Raw genomic sequence first — 24,143 nt, 5'->3', positions numbered from 1 at the left:
AGCCTTCCTCCTAGCTCCACCTGGACTGTCTCCAGTGGAGGTGGTGGGTCAGAGCCTGGCTGTGCCACAGGTGGGCTATGAGGTGTGACGTAAGTCATCTTTCTGCTCTGTGCCTGGCTTCCCACTATGAGGCCTGTACAGAACTTCTCTGCATGCGGCTTGACAGTTGGCAGAACCCGAGAGACAGGGTGGGGGCTGAGTACACTGGGATATCATCTTGTCATATGTCCCGTAGGTTCCAATTTGCCCTTCTGTATCTATGCTTTGAGGCTTTGTTTCCTGAGCCCCAGTTTCAAGTAGGGACACTATTGCTGGGAACCTGAAGGGAGGCTGCTCAGGGTCAATACTGACATAGGGCCTGGCACAGAAGGACACAGTTCCCTTGGTTGATGTCAGCATCCCAGCAGACCCACACCTGTCTCTTGCTCTGTTTAATCCAGGGCAATGTGGTCCTCATCCTCAAGAGGATGGGTACTGTATCAACAGAGGAGAACATTGGGAACCAACTCCAGAGCCACGTGACCAGAGTAATGGGCACCCACCAGCATCAGACCATTTCTCAGCTACAGAACCACAAAGCCACGAGTATCCTTAACTTCCCCCTCTAACTTCACTCAGGGATGGAAGCTGGGAATTTACACTGCAGGATTGGGTGTCTCTACTCCAATCCTTAGCATTTACACTCCAGTGCTTTGAGTCTGCACTACAGCACCGAGCAACTACATTATAGAGATTGTGTCTATACTGTACCGTTGGTATCTACACTGCATTTCTGGATGTCTATACTGCAGGACTATACTACAATATAAGCCAATGGGGGGCACATTGGTAGTCTTTGAAGCAAGAACAGAATTAACCGAGAGAAGTTGAGGCCTGTTTGGGAACTGTGGTTGCAGGGAAGTCACTGGAAGAGATGGGTGCCTTAGAGGTCCATGGTGTTACTTCTATGGGCTGAGGTCCCACACCTCCCTCTTCTCCTGGTGTGCTTCACCTTCTCTGTCCTGTCTATAACTTTGACACACCAGACATAGCTGCCATAGGTCCTTTGCACATGCTGTGCTCCAAGTACATGCACATGCTCCAAGGCTTGATTGCCCCCTTTCTCTGCTCAGGTGGTGCCTTCTTGAAAATCCCCTGGCCAGTGAGTCACTGACTGGCAACCTCTGCTATCACCCTGCTTCACTTCCTGCTTAGTTTTGTGATCAGCACCCACACCAGAGTCTTACACAGAACCTGAACACTAGAATGAGAACTGAGCCCCCATGCAAATAACTATCCCATTCCTACTCACCCCATTGGCCCCTTGGCAGCTGCTTTCCCACAGCCCGGTCCCAGGCAGAGCCTGCCCTCTAGAGTCTTCGTAGAGCAGGGCTCCATCCAAAGGGCGGGCATTCCTGGGTGCCCCTTCTGTGCCTTGCAGGCTGAAAATCAGACATGTGTGTTGACAAGTGGATTCCATGAGGAGCAGGAGCAGCCCATGGTCAGGGAGGCTGCCACTCATGGGGACCATCCCCAAAGCAGGAGTCCCAGTGCTGTGCAGGGCCTTGTTCCTCAGTCTGCATGGCTTGTTTTCTGTTTTAGGAAACCTGGGAAATGGCAACTTGAACCAGACCACTCCTTAAACCAAAGTCTATGCAGAAAAGACCTGAGATTGAGTTCTAGCAGCATCAGCTGCAGGCTCCAGCCCTGTCCTCCACTTCAGATGGCATTGGACCTTCAATCTTGCATCTATGAGTGGTCTGTGATCTACCCTCCAAACACTTGGATGTAAACAAGAGCACCACACCAGCTTCCAGGAACCTTTCTAGGGATATAATTGATACCTCCACTTGGCTCGTTTTCCTTTTGAACTCCTATGTGGAATTAAGGTGTGAGGGCTGGAAACCTGGCAGCCATATTGGGCAACCCCCTTGGTTTGGTAGAACCAGAAGCTAAAAAGATGGCAGTTTCCTCTGCCCAGCCTGTACTGGAAAGTTTAAATATGAGAAAGATAACATTCCTGTCTTGTTTAAGTCATTGGGGCCTCCTTTCACAGCCCAGCCCTCCACTGCATAGAGGTTCCATGAGATCCAAGTTAAATGCCATCTTGTACACAACCAGACAATGACTCAGAGCAGATCCAGGCAAAGCTGAAGCACCTGTCTTGTCCTGTTCTATTGAGTCACAGGCCCTGTTCCCCAAGGCCCCCTCCTCCTTCCTGCCCACCATGGCCCTGTAGATATCACAAGGCCTGGGCTCAACCAGGGGAATGATGAGCCTGTGTCTCATTGGCTAAACTACTGACACAGATCCACCAGAACTCCTGGCTCATGATTCACCCTTCAACACAATCTCAGGACAAAGGTTGTCAGGGTGCCCTATTCTAGCCAAATGGTCACCTGGGTGCTTCTCTGACTCCTGAGGCACAAGGGTTACCTACTGAGGTCCAGCCAGTTCTGCTGAAGCTGGTCTGTACTCCAGGCTGAAATCGGCTCTGGGCTCACCCCATCAGCATCCCAGACCAAGAGCAAGATTCCCTAAGGCTGGACTGCTCGACTCTAGGCTCTGGGCACCTGCTACTGTGACTTCTGTATTCTGAGAGTGAGCTCCATCTCCATTTGTGGGGTGCCAGAACTGGGGGAGAGTTTCAGAGGCTCCCTTGCTCCCCCAAGGAAAGAAAGGGAGAAAGTCACCGAGACCTGACTGTGGCCACGCACAATAAATATTCCAGGCTCCTCGCCTCTCACCTGCTTCATTTCCTCATGAGGCTCTTGTGCAGCCAACCTAGTTTATAGAAAAGCCTGGAAAAGCCAGGAGAGGGGCAGCTGCCCAGCCTGGCTCGTCCCCCACCCCACCCCTGAACCTCAGCCCTCCCAGCGCTGTCCCGGTTAGGACAAGACTCCAACTTGCAGAAGAGATTAGGACTAGGGAGAAAGAACGCTGTCCCGGCCCCGCGCATGCCCTGAGTATTTAAATTCTTTTTCATAATTATCTCAGATAGTAATTACTGCAGAAGCAGATGCGCTTATCGCAGACAAGAAGCCACCTGCCTTCCCATTTTTGTCAAAAGTGGAAACTGACATTATTTTTGCGATTTGCTTCAGTGGCTGTTTTCACTGTAAATACCACCTTCACCACCAGGAAAATAACCCTGGAGATGTAGGGGTGTCCAAGGCTCAGGGCTATTACTCTGATTTGGCTGTGAGCATTGCTCAAGGGCATGAGGAGAGAGAGGAACATGCTTCCGAAAAAGGTATAGCTGGGCCACTCTTAGGGGAAATGCTGGGCCACAACTCCCCTCCCCCTGCCCCAGGGCTGCTACCCTGGAATCCCCACCCACCCACCACAAACATCAGTGTCCCGGATCTTGAAAGAATTGGCTTCCATGAGATGTTCTTTCATAGCCCCCAGGAGGATGACCCATCAAGGGCTAGGCACTCAGAGCTCTCTCCTCTCTCACAGCCCGACACAGGGGTCTTCAGCATCAAGAAGAAGGGACAGCCTGAGAACCCTCCACCAAGGAAGGTCCTACAACTGGGCAGGATGCTCTACTTACAGGAATCAGATAGGAATCCTAGGCCTGGATCTGCTACCCTCTCTGGTCCCCAGTGTTTCCTCTATCAAGTGGAAAGTCCTGGAGGATCTTGACCACCTGTTCTAATGAGAAGCAGATGAATAAGTCATTCCTCCTGACAAGCTTTCTGTGTGAACACCTGAACATGGGTCTCTTTCTACACTCAAATGGCTTTGCTATTGTAATTGTCATGAACTACAACATACATGCTGGGTACCTAGCAGGCACTGTGCATCGGTATATGATCTTGTCCCCAAATCCCACACTATAGGTCCATTCTCAGCCTGATTTTTCACTTGAGGAAACAGACTCAGGACCAGTGAGTTGTCCACAGCCACACAGCAAATCTGCTATAAAGATCCTTGTTACTAAGCACTCCATATCCATATTCTGTTCTCTAAGATGAAAGTCCATTTGTTCCCATTTCCCAGGTGGAGGCACCAATGTTCAGAGAGATGCGCCTCAGGTTGGAGTAAGTAGAGAGACAAGGTCGATCACAGAGGGACTGAGAGGGAGCTCTGCTGTGTTCAGCCTCACTTCTGGAAGAGCCCTGCTGGGCTGCCACCTGTACCTCCTCGCAGCTGCGTCTTCTGCTGCCCCCATGTGGTCAGAAAGGGTTGATAAGGCTTCGAGCTGTGAAAGCTGAGGCTTTGTAGTGTTGGGAGTGCCTGCCATGGTCAGCAGGCAAGAATGTGTGAGGACACAGCCCTGCCCTGTAGTCCTTCTTCGTTATCACTGACCCCCGGTAGGCAAGCACCTTCCCATCCTTTGTCCTAGCACATCTGTCTAGGACAGTCTTTCCTAGCTTTTTATCTCTTTCTAGCAGGCTACCCCAGCCCTACCCACTGTTTATCTTCATAGTTGTCACCATTTAAGACCATGATGTGGATGTGTTGATTATCTATGTGCAGAAATGAACCTGGCCTAGGTACCTCAGGGTACACTAGTGCTGGGCTGTCTTCCTCCTACACGCCTCTGGCCAGTGAGCTTGAGCTGATTCTGCTTCAGGCCTTTTTCATAGTGTGTCAGGCAACAGGTTATAAGCTCCACGTCCTGCTACAGTCTGTCCTTACTCTGAAGATGCGGTTCACTAGCCCGCGTCTGCTTTAGGATGCTTCCTACCACACCTGCACTCGGATGGGCAGTCTCCAAGGGACATGGACTATACAGTGCAAGGGGACAACTAGGTATCCAGGGATCGAGGATGGCTGTCTCTTCCGGGATGAAAGGAATGGCCCCGGCATTGAATTTGCCCTCCCCCAAGTCAACCTGGTGGAGCCTTTCATTGGTTTTATTCCCACAAGGAGAAAAGTTTGATTCAATCGTCTTTGGGGCCTCGTGAGCACCTGCTTCTCTGTGCTTCCGTAATCAAGGTCCCGAATCGCCAAACCCACTAGTCAACTGCTGTGATGATCGGGAACATGTGCGTATCTCGTAGTGCTGCAGGTTTCCCCGCCACAACCCTGTGACCCTGCTACTCATAGCAATCTCATTCCCCAGGGCAGGAAGCCAGGCACAGAGAAGCCAAGAAACTTGCTTAGTTGTCACAGCTGGGAAAGGGCAGAACAGGGATTGGAACTCTTGCTGGGCGGGGCAGTGGGCTGCAGAGTCCGCGTCCTGCACTGCACCAGCCCTGCGTTCTGCAGCAGAGACCCGCGGTCAGCGGGGCTAGACACCCAGAGCGCGTAGCCTCCGGGTGGAAAGTTTTAGGGCCTGCCTCTCAGCTCTCTGTGGACCATCACCTCGGCTCCTGTGCGTTCAGCGGCTGCGTGCACTGACGGACAGCGATGCTCGCAGCGCCCCCTGGCGGCGTTCCGCACCTTCGGCGGCGATGGGCTAGGCGCTCGCCCTAGCTATACCAGCTAAAGGCGAATGGCCACGCGGGAGTCCAGCACTCGCCAGCTGAGCCTCACCACCAGCTGTTGGAGGTCGGGCTCCTCTCGAGAGTCCCTGTATGCCTGCTCGGTGGCTGCAGGTTAGAGCCCGGGGTCATCAGCAATAGTGCAGTCCGACCCCTTTCGGCCTGCTGTGCGCAGCTGTCCAATCCTGAGTTGCTGGGCTGAGGAGCGACCTGATGATGTTCACATGTGACCACGCTGAGGATTGTGATGTGCACCCCCTCCGGGCCCACATCCTGCCTCTGTGGGCGCAAGAGAGCAGCGGTGCCCAGCCTGCTTATCATCACAGAGAGGAACGCAGGAAATGCCAGGGCCAGGGGCACGGAAAAGGGCGGAGTCCCAGCCCTAAAACCCCGTGGGTTGGGACTATGCCCCTAGGTCGAGTGCCCCGGGGCCTGATCTTCCGGCTACACCGCCCTGTCCTCCAGAGCTTCACAAACTGGTGACGCAAACAGCACTTTGGGGAGAGGCTGGGGGAAAAGTACAGCCAGAATGACTCCAGCCCTGTCCCACTCCCAACCCCCCCCAACCCCCATCCCTCACCTCCACCCCCACCCCCCACTCCGCCCGCCTTAGCCACTGGTCCCTTCACTGCCAGACCTCAGGCAGCGGGGGAGGGGGTAGCTGAAGGCAGGCCCTGCCAAACAAAAGGGCTGGATGCTCTGGAAGCCCGAGCCAAGACTGTTTCCATGGTAACCCTCTTCCAAGATAAAGCAAAGACTCCTTTCCCCAACATGATGCTACTGGATGTGAGAAGGGGAGCTGAGAATTAGAACACAGACAGGGAAACTGAGTCTTGGGGAGAGATAGGAACGCGCTGCAAATTTCCGGCTTGTCCAGTCACCCTGGTTTCCCACCATAATAAGGCCATCGTGCCACAGCACCTGTTTCCTAGAGCCCCAGTGATTTCACACTGAGAATAGGAATAATGTTCGTAAGTGAACAGGCTCTGAGAAACCTACATTTCTCTATGAAGAGGGAATGCAGGGTGTCATCACGGTAAGACATGGGGAAGGAAGGTGCCTTGTGAACATGGGGAAGCAGCCTCTGGGGCAGACAAATGGTCGCTGGCCAGGACAGCACGTTTAACCTGCCGGGCATTGAGGGATGGAGTAAGTCAGAGGGGTGGGCTCCAAGAAACCACAGGACACCAAGGTGGGCAGAGGCAGCTTAGCCTAAGTGGCCAGGCACTGTGCAGAGAAAGGGCTGTGTCCACAGAAGCAAGGCTCCTGCAGAGGCACGGTAGGAGCACACTGGGGCCCCGGAGGCAGGGTGAGAGGCAGGGCAGTGGTCAGGCCAGAGCAGCCAGGCCCACACACAAACATGACCCCCAGTTGGATGGGCTAGAATAGAGAAGCTTGGTGGGGGGACAGGGAGGGTCAGCTTCTGGAATGTCCTGAGGGTTTCATTCTGCAGGACTCAGCAATGGTTTGAATGTTGGGAAAGGAGAGGGAGGGGAGGACAGGTCTAGAATGTTCTGGAGTTCAATAGATAGAATACGGGAGAGCAAGAGGGGATTCATGTTTCTAGCCAAGCCACAGAGTGGCCAATGGGCTATTTCTCCTCCCTCTTGTTCCAGCTTGAACTACCTGCTCACCCCTCTCGTGGCCATGCAGCCCACCCTCTCCACTTTGCTCTGGCTGCAGCCTGAACATTTTGACAGACACAACTGTCTATCTATCTGGAAAAGACCTGTATTTCTTCTGGGCTGCTTGTGTGAGGTTATCTACATTCTCAACAAACATTTATCAGAGCCTGCTCTATGCCATGTCTGGTGCCAATTATTGGGGCTCAGCTTACTGTCAGCATAGTCCCCACCCACCTCTTCCCTTTCTCTTCCACACAGAACCCCACAAGTAGGATACTGTGCAAGGAACAGGCCAGCAAAGGCCACGTGGTCTGGAGGGGGCTCCCCAAGAGGACAGGTTGGGAGTTGGCCAGGGCATGGCTACTAAGACTGTGCCATTCACAGTAGAGAAAGCTGGGGCCTCCCAGCCAAACAACAGCCAGAATGGCCCAGTCCTGGGTCATGGCACACTTTGCCTTCTCACAGCTGATAGGCTGCTCCGAGGAGTTCTTATCCCCCAGTGATGACAAGATGACTCTTGTTCTCTTTGGGCTTGACCTTTGGAGGCAGGCTGGTGCCCAGAAAACCTCAACCCCAGCTACTGTCCCTCAGGCTGTGCCAGCCTCCCGCAGGAATGGCTCAGCTGGCCCAAGGGCATTGCCCTGATGACTAGGGTTATGAGAGGGAGCTTTGGGCATAAACCCTGGCCCTGATGGCAAAACCCTAGAGCAGAACAGAAACCCCACTGTCCCTTCCTGTTCCCACCCTTCCTGTGCTTCACTGGGCCAAAGTCCTGGAGCAGGAATGGCAGCCACAGAAACCTTGGCTTCAGCCAAAGCAGAACTGGCCTTGAGCTTCCGATCCGATAAAATGGATAGGAATGAAGATGAGGCTGTTTCTGAGGGATCCAGCAGGGCACAGAGAGCATCGGAGTCGAGCCTGGTTACTGGGGCCAGTGCAGAGTTAACAGCAGCCCCTGACAAGGAGAAGCCAAAAACATCCTTCAGAGAGGATACCTGGGCAACCCCTAACCAACTATTTCACCAACATGCCTCTTCCTCCAGTACTGGCCCACCCTAGACATTTTGGTAAACTTTGAATAGTGGAAAAGAACCACCTCCTCCCAGTTAGCTTGCATTGCAGCTAGAGCACACCTGTGTAGTTGATTTACTCAGCATTTACCTGCATACTTTACTCTGGGCAATGAGGACTCAGTATTGCTCATTTGCACATACTCTGAGAAGGACTACTTGCAGGAATTGTGAAGGCCACAGGGAAACACAAACTCCGTGGAATATGGTCACAGCTGGGCATTGCAGGGCACATAGGAGTTTCCAGGTTCTCCAAGCAAAAGGTCTAGAATGGGAAGAGGGTCTACATGGAGCTGGAAAAGGAGAGTGGCCAAGATGGTTGGTGCACAGCAAGGAGTGGTGGCCATAAGACTGAACAGGGTGGAGCTAGGATGATGGACTGTGGAACTTGAGCTTGGTATTACAAGCAATGTGGAACCATGGTGGGATTTACATAGGGAGGAGAAACGAAGGCATGCCCTACTAGCTTCTGAGACATCCCTCCTGGGGCCACATGTGTGGCAGACCAGCAAAGCAGAACCACAGGTGTGGCAGATAGGCAAAGGGGACCACAGGTGTGGCAGATAAATTCAGAGGACAACAGGTGTGGCAGATGGGCAAAGGGGACCACAGGTGTAGGAGATGTGCTAAGGGGACCACAGGTGTGGCAGAAGGACTCAGGAAGACCACAGGTGTGACAGGTCGGCTGAAGAGGACCACAGGTGTGACAGATGGACTTGGGAGGACCACAGGTGTGACAGATGGGCAAAGGGGACCACAGGTGTGGCAGATGGGCAAAGGGGGTCTGAAGTTGTGGCAGGGGTATGACAGATGGGCTGAGCCCCACCATAGCCCCAATTCAACCCTAGCTAGGGTTTTCTGCATGATTCTGAGCAGAATATGGAACCTGTCTGGGCCTTGGTTTCTATGTCTGTAGAATCAAGACAGGCATAGAAGGGGAGGTAGTTCTGGTAAGACATAAGACCACATGCGTCCCTCCAACCCCCCCCCACCACCACCAAGAGCAGGCAATGTAAGTAGACCAGTCCTGCATTACTTCCTACCCTTGTGAATCACACAAGTGAAACTTCACAGAGCTGTGGGTTGGATGCCCATTTACCAAGAGATTCACAGACACCCAGGTCCTCCAGGAACAGAGTGTAAGACAGACCTCATTTACAACCACTGCCCAGCACAGCTATCAGAACTGACTTCTGTCACATGGATGACCAAACCGACTCAGCAAATACCTATGGTCAGCACCACACTGGCCACACACAAGGGTTACCTTTTCAGAGGGTCTCTTACCCTGTATACATATGTGTGCATGCATGCGCATGTGTGTGCATGTGGGCTGGCAGCTGGATACACCTAGAGTTCCCTGAATGCCAATTACACGGAAATTACAGCTCTCAGAACACCAAGAGGCCCCTGGCAGGGCTCCAGTGGGCCTCTTATCCCATAGGATGCTATCCAGCAGCAGGTCTCAAGCCAATGCAATTTCCGCATGGGTATGAAAGTGCTGAAGTGCCAGTCAGCCATAGCTAACGCAGCAGTGATTCCTTGCCTGTGGCAGGAGTAACACTGGCATGTCCATTGGAGTTTGGAAACAGGTGAGAGGTGTCATGTGGCCTCAGCACACCCTTGTTCATGTACACCCTTCCCCCACCCACCACTCCACCCGGCCACTGGCCATTCCTATCCGGTTGGATAAAGCTTCCCTATCTGCTCTTACCCAGCTGCTAGCAATCCTTCCTTTGGCCGCTAGGTGTCATCAATGCTCCCCCATGGCCTGGAGAGGCCACTACCATGGAGATTTCAGGTTTCACACTGGATGAGTGAGACTGTTAAAGCACCAGGGCAGCATCCAAAGTCTTCTTGTTACTGGTCAGCTGTTATGGTCCTTCTTTGCCCAGATATGAATCTGAGTAGACAAAGAGAAACCCTCCCGTGGGTAGTACCAGTCCTTGAGTGCCCAAGGCCCTGGGGGCTGGACTGGCAGACTGCAGAGTCAGAGGCTGCAGCTAAAAGCTCTGGGAGCCAGGACCCTGTTACTCCCAGATTTACAGGTCAGGAACTCAGAGATGTGGGTGATGGTGCTGGAGGCTCATCACCCTGGGTTTAGCGCCCAGTGGCCCTGGTATTGGGCAACTATTGTAACACTGGGCTTCTAGCAATGATTAGCTGCACCAGGAAGCTGCTTGCTAGTATCACAGCTCCTGGGTGGGTCTCGGGCGCTGGGCCCCTCAGGTCCTATAGTGTTATGTTATAGCTCTCAACCTTTGTGTCACCCCATGATAACCTCAGTAGCTGCAACTGTTAGGGTGGTTTAAGACTCTTAGCCCTTGAGGATCAGCATCACCTGGACTCTCTCAGTGATGGAAACCACAGCTTCTGCCTCTGCCTGGGATCTCTATCTTTCTTTACCTCTTGTTTCCACTCTAGCTCATCCCTAGTTGTTTTAGCCCCAGACACTCTTTGAGTTCCTCAACAACCTGTGTGGTCATACTACTGGGGAAATAACACAGCCTCCCCTTGGTGAATTCACTCAGACCTCATCAAAGAGCAAAGCGGGTGTGTCCCCATTATCCTGGGGTACACTCCAAGATCCCCAATAGGCACATAAAACTGCAGATGGCCCTAAGTACCATGAATCTTGTGTTTTCCTTTTATATGCATACCTACAATCACTCATTTTATCAATGAGACATGGTAAGATATGACAGAAGTATTACAAGGCAGCAACAATGCAATGAGCAAATGCTATGGTGCCCTGGAATAAAAGCAATCTGACTTCTCTCTCCCCCTCCTCCCAACCCCACTTCCCTTCACTCCAAGGAGAAACTTCCTCCTCACATGAGGGAGCACTCAGTTCTTCATATGAGGGGAGCACTTCTGGATTCTCTTTGCCCGAAGGGAGCGCACAAAGATCCTCTTCCCACGAGGAGATGTATCAGTTACTTTTCTGTTGTTGTGATAAAACATTGTGACAAAATCAACTTATAGAAGAATTTGGGGCTTATGGTTTCAGAAGGATAAGAGTCCATTATGGGAGGAGAACATGGTAGCACTCAACAGGCATGGCAACAGAAGCAGGAAGCAGAGTGACCTTATTTTCAAACACAAGCACGGGGCAGAGAGAGGACTAGAAGTAGGCAAGGGCCCTATGGCCTCAGAGCTTTCCCTCAGCTACACACTGCCTCCCTAACAAAGCCACCAGCGAGGGACCAAGTGCTTCAATTCCCGAGTCTATGGGGGACACTTCCCATTCAAACTACCACGTGGGAGCACTCCCAACCCCTATTCACACTGAAGGGAGCACTCATGGCTTCTCTTCATCACACCCAGCTTGCCAGCATCATTCTTGCCCTCTGGATCCATTCTAAGCAAAGCAAGGGCCACTGTGCTGGCATAGTGGCCATGCCTGTAACCCTAGCAGTTGGGGAGTGGAAGCAGGAAGACCAAGAGCTCATCAACAGTCTCAGCTACCCAGTGAGTTCAATGTCAGCCCGAGTCAAACAAAGCAAGAGTCATTTGTACGCCAGTACTGGAAAGACACTCAGGGCAACTCACACCCTGGATGTAACAGAATGTGGAAGCCCAGCATTGTGTCATTCTCTTTGGGAGAGGTCAAACCCAGAAAATTATGAATTCTTTAATATTTTTACAATTAATTTTATTTTATGCACATGGGTATTTTGCCTACATATATGTATGTATACTACATGCAGCCTAGGTGCCAATAGAGGCCAGAAAATCTCCTGGAACCAGAGTAGTGGGTCACTGTGTGGGTGCTGGGAACTGAGCCATCTTCACTTGAGCTCCTTTTCAAAGAGGGAACAATTTCCAGTTCTCCTCATCTGAAGGGTCTCTGCAGGTGCAGCAAGCACTCTTACCTACTGAGTCATCCCAAGAGCCCCCACATTTATTAGTCCTGTGTGTGGGTGTGCCATGCACGGAGGTCAAAGGTTAACCTGATGAGGTCAGCTCTTTCCTTCCACCTTCTGGGATCAAACTCAGGCCACTAGACAGGTACTTTTACCCACTGAGCCATCTCACCAATTCCTGGGTTATTTGTTTCTGTAACTTCCTCTGATGGATTTGGGTGGCCACTGATCACAGGTAATGCTCAAATGAGGGGGCTGTGGCAGCTGGGTCTCACTCATAGTTCCCTGTTGACAGAAACGGGACATCTTCTCACATGCATATTAGCCATCTGTGTGTGTGCTTGCTGGGGTGTCTGCTCATCTTTTTGCCTGTGTTGTAATTGTGTCAGTTTCTATTGCTACACATTAAGAGTCCTTTGTATGTGCAGATAGTAGTCCTTTATCAGCTTTGTTGTTTGCAATTACTTTCTGCTAGTCTGTGGTTTTGGCCATCTTCATAGCTTTTGAATCCTTATATGGCCTTTGGTAAGCTCATGTCCCTCTACACATCTCCACTAGGCTGTGGTGGGTGACCTGAGGCATGTGTCCCCAGCATTGAGCTTGAAACACAGGGCTGCTTCTCTGGGTAGAGTGTTGCCCACAGATCAGGAAAGCCCCAAGCCTTCACAGGGCTTGTTTGCCAGCGAGACTCTTGCATGTAAGGATTCATTAGTCCTTGGAGAGGCAGAGAAGTCAATGCTAGGGTGACTATGGGTCCAGACACATGGTTTAAAGAAGGACTGCTTGCTCTGTCTAAGACAGGTCCCCTCAAGGACCACCACTCCCCTCTCCCAAGCATTCCACTTAACCTCTAACTGTTACCACAGACCTTTGGCTTCAGCTCACACTAAACCTTTTCCAAAGCCACTCCAGGCCAGTGTGAGGCTTCAAAGCTTCCATGGCACTGAAAACATCTTTTCCCCCAGAGTCTGCCCAAATTCACCTTCGCCATTAGTTGGTCTGCAGCCACAAGGGGGCGCCCTTGCTCTGCTGTGCAACATAACACTCTATCATACTCACGGGGTCCCAATCTCATGCCCCAAACCTCCTGTGAGCCCCATTCATAGCCCCCAGAAAAGGCTGCCTTGCTCACATCAGGACAGCTCTGTACACACACAAAGAGCTTTATAGTGGCTCCAGGCCATCTGCAGAAACCATGTGATCTCAAGAGGCCACCAAATTAGAAACGTTCAAGAGAACAGCTTGACTTAGGAAACTCAGGAGAAAAGGGAAGCCTGGGGTTTTCTGAGAAGTTCAAGGCCTAAAACCATATGTGCATTTTTCTTCACTATGTATATGTTGCTCCAAACTTTTCTAAATGTCATACAGAGAAGCCAGGGGCCACTTTCTCCCTCTGCTGCAGGGTGAACCATGGTTGATAGCATAGCTGAATGGTTTAGGTACAACACCCTAGGTAGTCATATGCCGTGGACACTCCCCCCACACCACCTACCACAGGGGAGCAGCAGGTTAGCTTTGTGCCCCTCTCTCAGCATTTTGAGAAGCACATGGCAACCAGCTGTGTACCACTGCTATTGGAGCGATGCTATGCAAGGACGGGAATGGAGCTTAGACAGTGCAGATAGCATGCACTCCTGCATGTGCGTCCTCTCCAGACGAACCCTCACACAGGCATCATGCTCTGTGGCAGAGTCTGCCGATGGCATCAGGAACAGCCCAGGCAGCTTCAAGAGGGCTAAGTGGGAGAGGGTGCCCCTCAGAGGACTTGCAGCCAATAGCAGGGACCTGGGTACACATACATAGCACCACAAGCATAAAATGCTGAGTGCCAAACTATTCAAAAGGTAAATATCCACTGGGGCATGGGAGATGGCTCAGCAGTTAAGAGTGTTCGGTGCTCTTCCAGAGGACTCAGGTTTAATCCCCAGCACCCACTGGCTGCTCACAATTATCTGTAACTCCAGTCTGAGGAGATCTGACACCCTCTCTGACCTCTCTAGACACAAGGCATGCCCACGATGCACACATATAGAAGCAGACAAAACATCTACACACATAAAATTGAAAATGTAATTAACTGGAAAACTACTGACCTCACTTTCAGGCTATGTGTTTTCTCCTGTCTATTCTTACATCAATCAAGACCTCACAGCTTAGGGTCTCAGTCCCCCAAACGCTCCTACCATGATGCCACTTACAAGCCTCTAGTTGCTTTAATTGAGCTTCTGATCAAGTGGCTGTTGCTCAACTAGAAATATGTGACAACAGAAGATGATGGGGGTCCTGATTTGAATTAGAAATGTCCCCAAAGGCTTGTGTACTTAAAAGCTTGAATCCATCGGTGCCCCTGTTTGAAGGAGGTTATGTTAGGGAACCTTTAGGAGGTGGAGCCTTGGCTGGGGGAAGTGCATCATGGGTACATCACTGGGGGCTGGGCTTTGAGGCTTTAGAGCCTGGTCCTGCTTCCTGTTCTCCCTCTCTACCTCTTGATTACCAGGCTGTCCACACTCCTGGCACCATGCCCCCCCCATGACAGATGGTCTCCTTTGGAACTGTAAGCCAAAAGAACCCTTTGTCTCCTCAAAGTTGTTTTTGGTCTTGGCATTCTATCGAAGCAACAGGAAAGTAACTAATACAGTAGAAAAAAAGAGAAAGAACTCAACAGGAAGAAACTTGACTTCAGCCATGCAGCCAAGATCAGCAGCCCTGTGACAACCTGTGTCCATGCCTAGGACCCCACAGTTCCAGTTAAGTTATAGTTATGATTCCTGACAACCCCCAACAGGAGACATCATATGATTCATTCCTAGTCCTCAAAGCTACTAAGGTCCAGCCAAGATCAGGTCAGCTGTGGTACCCTGGGAGGGGTCTGTGATATTCTGAAACAGGCACATGACCTTCATCAATGTTCCCTAGCATAAAAGCCAAGCTAGCCTTGAAGTCACTCTAGCTCTAGATGACTTTGATCCTGGTCCTTCTGCCTTCATCTCCCAAGTACTGAGTTTGTGTATAACACCTGATCACCATTCCCAATGGAGTTAGGAACCAATCCAACTCTCAAGGAGTTGGCTCCAGGGAGTAGAAGGAAATGAAACTCAAAACCCTCTCACAGGAGTTGGGCCAGTGTGGACTAAACCCCCATGTAGTGCCCATGCTGCGATCTGCTCCACTACTCAGGTGATTGAAGTAAGAGTCAAGACAGTGGGTCATTCATTCAACAGCAATGTCAGAATGCCGAATGCCGTTTATGGAGGGGAAAGAGTGGGGTTATATACTGACTCTCAGCACAGTGGAAAACAACAGGGTTTTCAGGCTTAGCTCCTCCCCAGCAGATGTGTGTTAGCAAAACAGGAAGAGTCCCAATCACAACTCTAGGAGGTGGGCAAGATACTCCAGCCAACAGCTTCAGGCTTGCTCAAGATGCCTGGCCGGGGGGGGGGGTGTCCTTGCAGGGGCCTACACCCCCAGCCTCAGACTGCTTCCACAGAGGGAGAACAGTTCCTGACCTTGGAGTCCCCGCCCCCAAGGAAAAAATACCTGTTGCCAGGAGAATAGTGAAGGTCACCATAGAGTAGACAAGCCCAGAGGGGAGATGGAAACAGGCAAGGGGTCCCAATGCAATGGGGGGCATTCCTAAATCTGTACCAAGAGTATGAACTGGACAGCACAGTGCAGAATTCTCTGAAGTGGGTGAATCAAGGGAGCTCCTTCTGCTCTCCAACACAGAAAGGCCTCAGACAGCTCTGCTTTGCTCCCAGTACACAGGGCAGTCAAGTCAGAGATGGGGAGACAAGCAACATGTGATTGCTCTCATTAAGTGGAGTCCTTGAAAGTTGATCTCGCTGAGAAGCTGAGAGCAAGATTCGGGGAGGGTAGAGAAGAGTCAGTGAGGGGTGCGTTGTGATTGAGCAGATGTTCTAGTGTGTCATGGCATGGGGGTGGGGTGGGGGTCAGGGTAACTAATACGATGCATTGCATGTCTCAGATAGCCAGAAGGATAAGAATGTAGTCAGCTTCGAAGAACAATGAAAATCTACGGTTGTAGATACCATGGCAACCCTGCAGTGATCACTCCCAGTGGTAGTTAAAGTAAGTTGTCACCATAGTCTCAGCATTTGAACACTTTATGTCACTGTTTGTGTAGGTTTAGGAGGCGTAGCCTTGTTGGAGGCGGGCTTTGAGAGTTTAAAGCCTGTTTTTCACACCCTCTGCTTTGTGCTTACAGTTTGAAGAGTGAGCTCCCAGCTTGCTGCTCAGGCCGCCCGCCATGCCTGCTGTTTGCTGTCACACTCCCCACCATGGTGGGTTTCTGTCTCTCTGGAACTATAATTCCAAAGAAACCTTCCTTCTATAAGTTGCCTTGATCATGGTGCTTTATCACACTAACAGAAAAGTAGCAAACATACAACCCGATGGAAACACAAACCAAACATGGCTGTTTTCTGGAGATGCAGCTGGGAGGTAGAGCACTGGCCAGCATGCACAGGGTCCTGGTTCTCTATTCCCAGCACTGAAAAGAATAATTCACATATAGAACAAATATTATGTGTTAATCAAAAATTATTAAAACGTCTAACCCTAGCTACTCAGGAGGCTGAGAAAGAAAGAGGTCAAGTCCAAAACCTGTCTAGGCCACTTAGTGAGACCTAATCTAAGGATAAAAAAAAAAAAAAAAAAAAAAAAAAGACAAAGAGGAAATGGCTTAGTGGTAGAATACTTGCCTTGCCTTGCATGCACAAGGCCCTAGATTCATTCCCATTTCTGCCTAAATCAACAAAGTGAAGAACATGTGTATATATTTTTTCTTTTGTTTGTTTGTTTGTTGGTTTTTAAGACAAGGTTTCTTTATGTACCCTCAGACCAGCTATATGAAAACTAAGATGTCCTCAAGGGTTACTACTGGACCAGGGGAACTTAGCCATACCTAGGACATGGGAGTCCGGGGAGCAATTCAGTCAGGACCGGAGAGCCTAAGCCATTATGAAGGGTAGTAATCTTGCTTCTCCTGGAATATAGTGGAGCGAGGACAGATGAACAGCATGACGGTGAATGCTTCTGCAACTGGAGCTGTGGGATGGAAGCCACAGAGACTGCACAGAAGCATGGCGTGAGGCCAATTGCTGGCCAGCTTGCAGTCAGATGCTTCTAGGGCACATGTTCCCCATAAGAACTACATTGCCCCAGTAGAGTCCTGGGGGCCTAATGCAGATCCAAGGGGAGTAAGCATGAGTTGGCAGGAGAGCCCAGGCTATGGGGGAACAAGGGCAGTTGCTGCCAGCTGGGAAGTGACCTCTACCTCCAGGGTGTCCTTGGTGTGCTTGTCAATGGAACTCCATCTAGCCTATTGCCCTGAAGATGGCTGTCACAGCAGAGCTATGGGACTCTGAAGGCCAAAGAACGAGAGGGCAAAACAGTAGGCCAGTAGCAAGAAAGCAACTTCTGCTACACTTCTGGGAAGAAGGGACAGTGAAGGGAAGGGAGGGAAGAGAAAAAGTCACTGGGCGACAGTAGGATTGGCTTGGCTCATGCCTGTTGTGTTTTAAGATTGATTTATTCTTTGGTATGTGTATGAATGCTTTCCCTGCATGTATGCATGTGTACCGTGTGTGTCTGGTGTCCACAAGAGGGCATCAGATCCTGTGGAAGTGGAGTTACAGATAATTGTGAGCTGCCACGTGGGTCCCTTAGCCACCAAGTCATCTCTCCAGCTCCCTTGCTTATTGCTTTCCTTTAAAAAAATATTAGAAAGTATGTCATGCACTCATGTATGCTTCTGTGCGTGTGTGTGTGCGTGTGTGTGCGCGTGCGTGCGTGCGTGCGTGCGTGCGTGCGTGCGTGCGTGCGTGCGTGCGTGCGTGTGTGTGTGTGTGTGTGTGTACCGTGAGCCCTGGGAATTGAACTCAGGTCCTCGGAGCTTAATAGCATGTCCTTAGTAGCAGGTTCCTTGGCCATCCTTGCCATTAGGCACTCATGCCTGAATTTTTTTTTTTTTTTTTTTTTTTTTTTTTGGTTTTAAAGTTTCAATCACAGCTTAAAAACAGGAGAATTTACATTAATGTCTTAAAGAAGAGTGCCCAGCCACTGGAGGCTATGTGCCACCATCCCAGCAGGCCACTTCTCCAGGTTCTGCCCACAACTCACAGTAAAAAAATATTTTCTATCCCCAGCCACAGCTAGTGGCCCAAGCACACATGTGTACAGACACCCACAATGCTGTTACCATGTGTGAAGCATAGCTGTGTCTATGCTATCCCCATCATTTGGTTTTCCTGTGTGGTGTTGGGGATTGAACCCTGAGTCTCACACATACCGACCAAATGCACTACTACTAAATTATATGCACAATTCCCGACCCCATCTTTACTCTGTGGGATAGGGTGCCACTAACTCTCAATCTTCCTACCTTGTGTCCCAAGTAGTTGGGATTACAGATGTGCTTGACCCAACCCACTTTCCATACCATAGTATATTGACTGCCACTCAACACATGTAACTGTTCCAGACTGTTTACAGAAAGAAATCCCATCTTGGAAGGACACATGGTCATGTTGGCATGCCCATTCCAACCCTCACTGTAGATTTAGGCACATCCCCTCTGCTCATAGGGCCTCAGATTCCCACATTTTCATGGATGCCTCCTTGGCTAGGCCTAACAGAGCTGAAATTCACACGGCTCAAAGAAAAATGTGTCTCTTTTAGCCCTCCCCAACTTCACTCCAGACCTGCTGTCATCACACCCCATGTGACAGACAAGCAGCTAGGGTCCACATCTGAAGAGGAGGGGACAGCAGGAAGGGGCAAGTGTGGGTAGGAGGAGAGGTGGGAACTGTAATAGAAAAGGCCAGCTAGCTGATCTGTGGCTCTCTCTCCAAGTTTATCAATTAAATTTGTGAGCCTGTGACATTCTGGTACTAATGTCAAACTTCAATGTTTTATAAAAGAAAAGAGACAAAGAGGCTGAATATAACTTTTTGTGCTATTTGATCATTTTAATAGTGTATATGTACTACTCTTATAATTAAACAATAACAACAACAAAACCTTTTTAAATGATTTTTTCCTTTTTTTGAGACAGGGTTTCTCTATGCAGCCCAGCTGGTAGAACTCCCAGTGTAGACCAGGCTGTCCTGGGACTCGCAGAGATCTGCCTGCCTCTGCCTCCCCATTGCTGTGATTAAAGGTGCGCGCCACAAGGCACAGCTGGAGGTTTTTTTGTTTGTTTGTTGTTTGTTTTGTTTTTAAATTGAAGACTACAGTGGAACTAGGAATGGAGTGTCACTTTTAGTCATAGTCATGGAGGAGAGTTCTGAAGCCCCTTGTGGCTGTTTGCTGTCTTCAGGCCATCACCCAGCCTTGGGTGGGTGACCTTGACCTGTACCCATCGCCTGTTGGGGCACATCTCCCTTCTTCCAGGGCAAAGACATAAGACCAACCATATCATATCAGCATGATTATGTTAAGTTACGGAGTCACAGCAGAAGCCACTCAGGAGTGGCACAGCTGCCAGATGCCACCTGGAAGGACTGCCTCACATGGCACGTCAAGGGGCAAAGGTGGTAAAAAAAATGTACATCTTGGCCAGGAAGGTAGTGACAGAGCCCTGCCGCCACAGCTTCATCTCTACATCCAGGGCAAAGTCCCGTGGCTCCAGGACTGACCTCTGCAGGGACACCACACCAGTGTAGGCATTGAGTCTGCTTGTGATGAAGTAGCCCTCCTCATTCCCCTTGGTGATGGTCAAGGAGATGGTGTCCCCAGCAAAGGCAGGAGCAGGGCCGATGCGGAAGATGTGTGCAGGTACCAGTAGGCCAGTCTGGAAATTGAGCTGGTAATATGTGATGCGAGCCGGCGAGGTCTGGCACTCTGTGATATCCTGGCATGTGGTGCGCTCACACTTCCTGTGAGGGAAGGAGGCTTGGTCAGTGGCTGGGGATCCTCACTCCCAACCCAGAAATGGGACAGAACCCAGAAGTTGGCTCAGGAACCAGTGAAGGTCAAATGTGAGCTCTACCCATAGGAATCCAGCTGCCTCGAGTAAGTCATTTACCCCTCTGGACCTCAGTTCCCACAGCTGTGAGATGGTCTCCCAGGGCTGTGTGATTGCCAGTGCCCAGCACAGGGTACCAGCAGGCCTGTCAGCAGCCCTTTTCCATCCATGTTTGCTCCTTCCTTTCTTCCCCTCCCCTTCCCATCACATCCCACTTCCTGATACAACCTGAGTGCTGCCTGGTCCAACTGTCTCCTCTCGCAGAGATGGGTATTATCACTTCCAAGTTAAAGTCAGTTTAAGTTCTGCAGCCCCCTCACCTGGTGGCCTGCACTAAGGAGGCCACATCGAGGCAGCCTTTGGAGAGGCTGAGGGGTGAGGCACTGAGGCCTCAGTCTGCAACCTGGTGAGTGCCTGGTGAGATCCTGTAAATGCAGGCCAGCTGCCAGATGACAGGCAGAGATAGGAATAGCTTGACGGTGTACTCAGGACTGAGCACTGTCCCACGAAGCTGCACCATGAGGCTGCACTGGCTCAGGTCCCCAGAACCTCCCAGGAGGTAATGAATAGATCTATAGTAAGGGTCAAATGCTGGGGACTTGTTACACAGTAGGTAACGCACAAGGAGTGTGTGTGTGTGTGTGTGTGTGTGTGTGTGTGTGTGGTTAGGAACTGACATTCCCAACAAATACTATGTCTCTGTTAAAGATTCAATTGACTTGTTGACTTCATAACTGTTTCCATGAACATGTTATTTGAGGCGACCTTAATTCATGTTCCTGGCCTGTGGCCATTCATATCCGGCTCCAGATCAGACTTCTCCCTTTGAGATGCCAGCCCTGTATTCACACGGACAGTTCTCTATATCTCTTCTAGTGCTTTATAGGAAAGGGCAGGAGGTAGTCTTGGCAGGGACCACCTGCCATTTGGCCTGTGGCATGGTGACAATGAAGGGCACTGGACCACACCAGAACTGAAGGCACTCACGTTTCTGAGACACGGACATAGTTTGGTGGACACTCGAAGCGCAGGCAGCGGAAACTGCCCTGGATGTTGTGGCAGGTCTCAGCCTCAGAGCAGTTGTGGGTGCCCAGTGCACACTCATCCAGGTCTGGGAGGGGAGAGTAGAGCTGTTAAGAGAGTCCCTGTGACGCAGGAATCCAGCCTGAACCCCTTCTGCTGCCACCTTGCTGTCTTGGCAGGCCCAGAATGTTGTGATCAGTGACACTGACCTTAGAATCACAACTTAGAGCCAAGCTCAGAGGGCAAGTCAAAGTTGCAGGTCTGGTTCATCCCAGGACTGTCTCCTCTGTAGCAAATCTGACAAACTAAGCTGGGGCTTGCTGTGTCTCAGTGACAGGAGCCACCTTCCCTATTTCCTGACTTGTACCACTGTGATGGGGGTGGGGGTGAGCAATATATCGACCTGCATTAGACTAGTGCTGACCTCCCTGGGACTCCTTCCCTATATCCTGGCCTGTGGACTGCACACTTTCCTGTCCCAACCTGGCCCCTGGACAGTATGGTAGAAGTTTGAGGACAACTTCTAGTATGCTCACAGACAGACCCCTACCTCCTCACACCAAGGCAGGGTATAGCTTCAAAGCCAAGCCTGGGAGATTCTACCCTGGGATGAGTGGCAGGAAACCCACTAGGACTATTGTCCTGAGCACAGCTGTTCTGAGCACATGGGGTTAGTACTACTCTTCAAGCACGAGGCAGTCACAGCACGGGTGTACACACAGAGCTGCCCGAGGCCTGGTGGAGTGGAAACTGTCACTACTTACCCTTGCAGGACCTCCCATTGGCCATCGTAGTGTAGCCCTGCTCTGGGCACGCACACTGGTAGCTTCCGGGCACGTTGACACAGCGGAAGGTGCAGAGAATGCCAGCGCCCTGTGCACACTCATCGATGTCTGCCAGAAAGGGTCAGTTGGTGAGCCCTGGCCATCCAGACACAGCCGGGAATCCCAGGGGTCCGTTTACAAGGGAAGACAAGGAGGCTCTAATGGTGGGTGTGAATTGCTGAAAGCCACACAGAAGCTGGGAACTAGAACTGGAGTGTGCCTCACAGAACAATGTGCGCTACTGACTGACAGTACCAGCCAAGGCCTATACAGTTGCCAGCTTGGTGTGGGTGATGCACTCCTGTTGAGATCAGGGCCACCATCTCACTTTAGAGGAACCTTAGGTCAGAGTGGAGAGATCCAAGATCCCACAGCAGGCAAACTGTAGGCTGGGATGTGAATTCAGACCCAACACATGGGGAAGAGCCCTCTCCCTTCTTCATGAGAGTCCTTGGAGAGGGCAGGTGCCCACCTGTGCAGCTATGCCCATCCTCTGCCAGCTGGTAGCCCTGGCGACAGTAGCACTGGTAGGAGCCATAGATGTTGGCGCACTCCTGGCTGCAACGCTGGGCCTGGCACTCATTCACATCTGTAGGGACAAGTATCCATTGTGGTAGGTCCTTCCAGCCCATATGTTGGGCTGGGCTGGCTCACCAGTATACTTGTCTGGACAGACATTGCTTTCAGTCACCCTTTGAGGGGGGTGTGTGGACCAGGTCCTCTGGCCCTAGGACAAAATGAAGGCAGAGCCTTGTGCTAGCCTGCTGGGGATGCACAACTGCTAGAACAGATGACTCTCGAGTCACCTATGTGCAACATAGGCCACAGAGAGCTGACACTGTGTGGCACAGCTCCTGAGCTTTCATGGTTGCCTTGTGCCATCTTGGCAGCAAACTCCCTGTGATCACAGTAGGGGCAGAGCCTGTCTGTCCAAGTGGGAGCAAGATGCATGGGGTCAGAGGCCAGGGGTCAGAAGCCAGGGTGGTGGGTACCTTCGCAATGCTTGCCGTCTGCGGCCAAAATGAAGCCAGTAGCACAGGAGCAGCGGTAGGAGCCGGGTGTGTTCTCACACGTGTGCTGGCACAGGCGGCCCGGTGAGATCCAGCATTCATTCACATCTGCAGGCACAGAGTGGTCCAGAAGCAGAGTTTCCCAGAGCAAAGGGTGTAAAGACAAGGAGGACAAGATTGTAAGATGGCTAGAGAATGGAATCTGAGCCAAAGAGGAGGTGGGTGGCTTGAAGGCTGACATCTAGGAAGGTCCAGGCCAGAGCTGAAGGGACACAACAGGTCAGACTCTTTGTTCCCGGGGGATCCCAGGCCCCAGCATCCCTTACCAATGCAGGCCCTGCCAAAAGCATCCCTCTGGAAGCCAGGCTTGCAGTCACAGCGGTAGGATCCAGGGAGGTTGTGGCACAGCTGGCCCTCACCACAGCGGTGCACACCTGTTTCACACTCATTCACATCTGTGGGGCAGGCAAGCAGGACACCCTGAGGTCTGCATGCCCCTCTACAGGGCTTCTTGGGCAGAGAGCTAGATGGGGAGGCTGTGGATTCAGGAAGTCTCCAACCTTACCCACACACTCAGAGCCATCTTCATTGGCATGGTAACCACGCCTGCAGACCAGTGGGTTCCTCTGGCAGGTATAGGAGCCCACTGTGTTGACGCAGCTGAATCCTGAGCGGCAAGGCTCCAGTAACGATGTGCATTCGTTGATGTCTGCAGAAGGGACAGGGTGATGGAAAGCCTGTCTCACTCCTCCTATGCTCGTCTGGCCAGCTCTGGGCTTTAGGCCTAGACCATCCCACCCCTGAACCCTGGTATCTGAGAGTCTCACCTCTATAGTCACTAGGCTGACTACAACTTGTACACATTTGTCCAGTGGGACAGCTAAATCAAGGGGAAGGCAAGGCTGCTCAGGGGTGACTAGAAGGGCAGAACCCTGTTCTTGCTTTTCCAACAGTGCTTACAGTTCTGAGAATTCCAGCTGCTCCCCAACTCTGCAGCTCTCTCTCTCTCTCTGTTTCTCTCTCTCTCTCTCACGCACGCACACGCACACACACACACACACACACACACACACACACACACGAGTCTAGAGTCCTACTACCTGCCATACACTTCTCTATCGTTTCTAGTGCTAGCTTGCTTCTTTCCTCAGGCCATTGGCCAGTGTCACTTCAAGGAGACCTCTCCTAGCTTGTCAAAGGTTGTTTATTATTTATTAAAGTATGTATTAATTATTGATGTTTTTATGAACATGGCTGCCTATTTGGTCTCCTCCCCACAAAAACACTATGGCTGGCCCCATCCAGGACCCTAGAACACAGTAGG

General features: G+C 51.2%; 1 protein-coding gene across 1 annotated transcript in view; it reads right to left on the bottom strand.

Moving 5' to 3' along the window:
* Positions 1-18,937: 18,937 nt before the first annotated feature.
* The window catches only part of Fbln2 (fibulin 2), a 36,856-nt gene continuing 31,650 nt past the window's right edge, over positions 18,938-24,143 (bottom strand). Inside the window, 7 exon segments of the mRNA XM_051203452.1 lie at positions 18,938-19,873; positions 20,950-21,073; positions 21,750-21,878; positions 22,282-22,398; positions 22,802-22,927; positions 23,146-23,274; positions 23,385-23,528. Coding sequence (XP_051059409.1) covers positions 19,516-19,873; positions 20,950-21,073; positions 21,750-21,878; positions 22,282-22,398; positions 22,802-22,927; positions 23,146-23,274; positions 23,385-23,528 — 1,127 coding nt within the window. The 3' untranslated portion in view covers positions 18,938-19,515.

The sequence above is a fragment of the Phodopus roborovskii genome, unplaced genomic scaffold (assembly GCF_943737965.1).
Source record: "Phodopus roborovskii unplaced genomic scaffold, PHOROB, whole genome shotgun sequence".
Lineage (NCBI taxonomy): Eukaryota > Metazoa > Chordata > Mammalia > Rodentia > Cricetidae > Phodopus > Phodopus roborovskii.
Note: the sequence above shows the minus strand (reverse complement) of the source record. Positions and strands in the feature narration are given on the sequence as shown.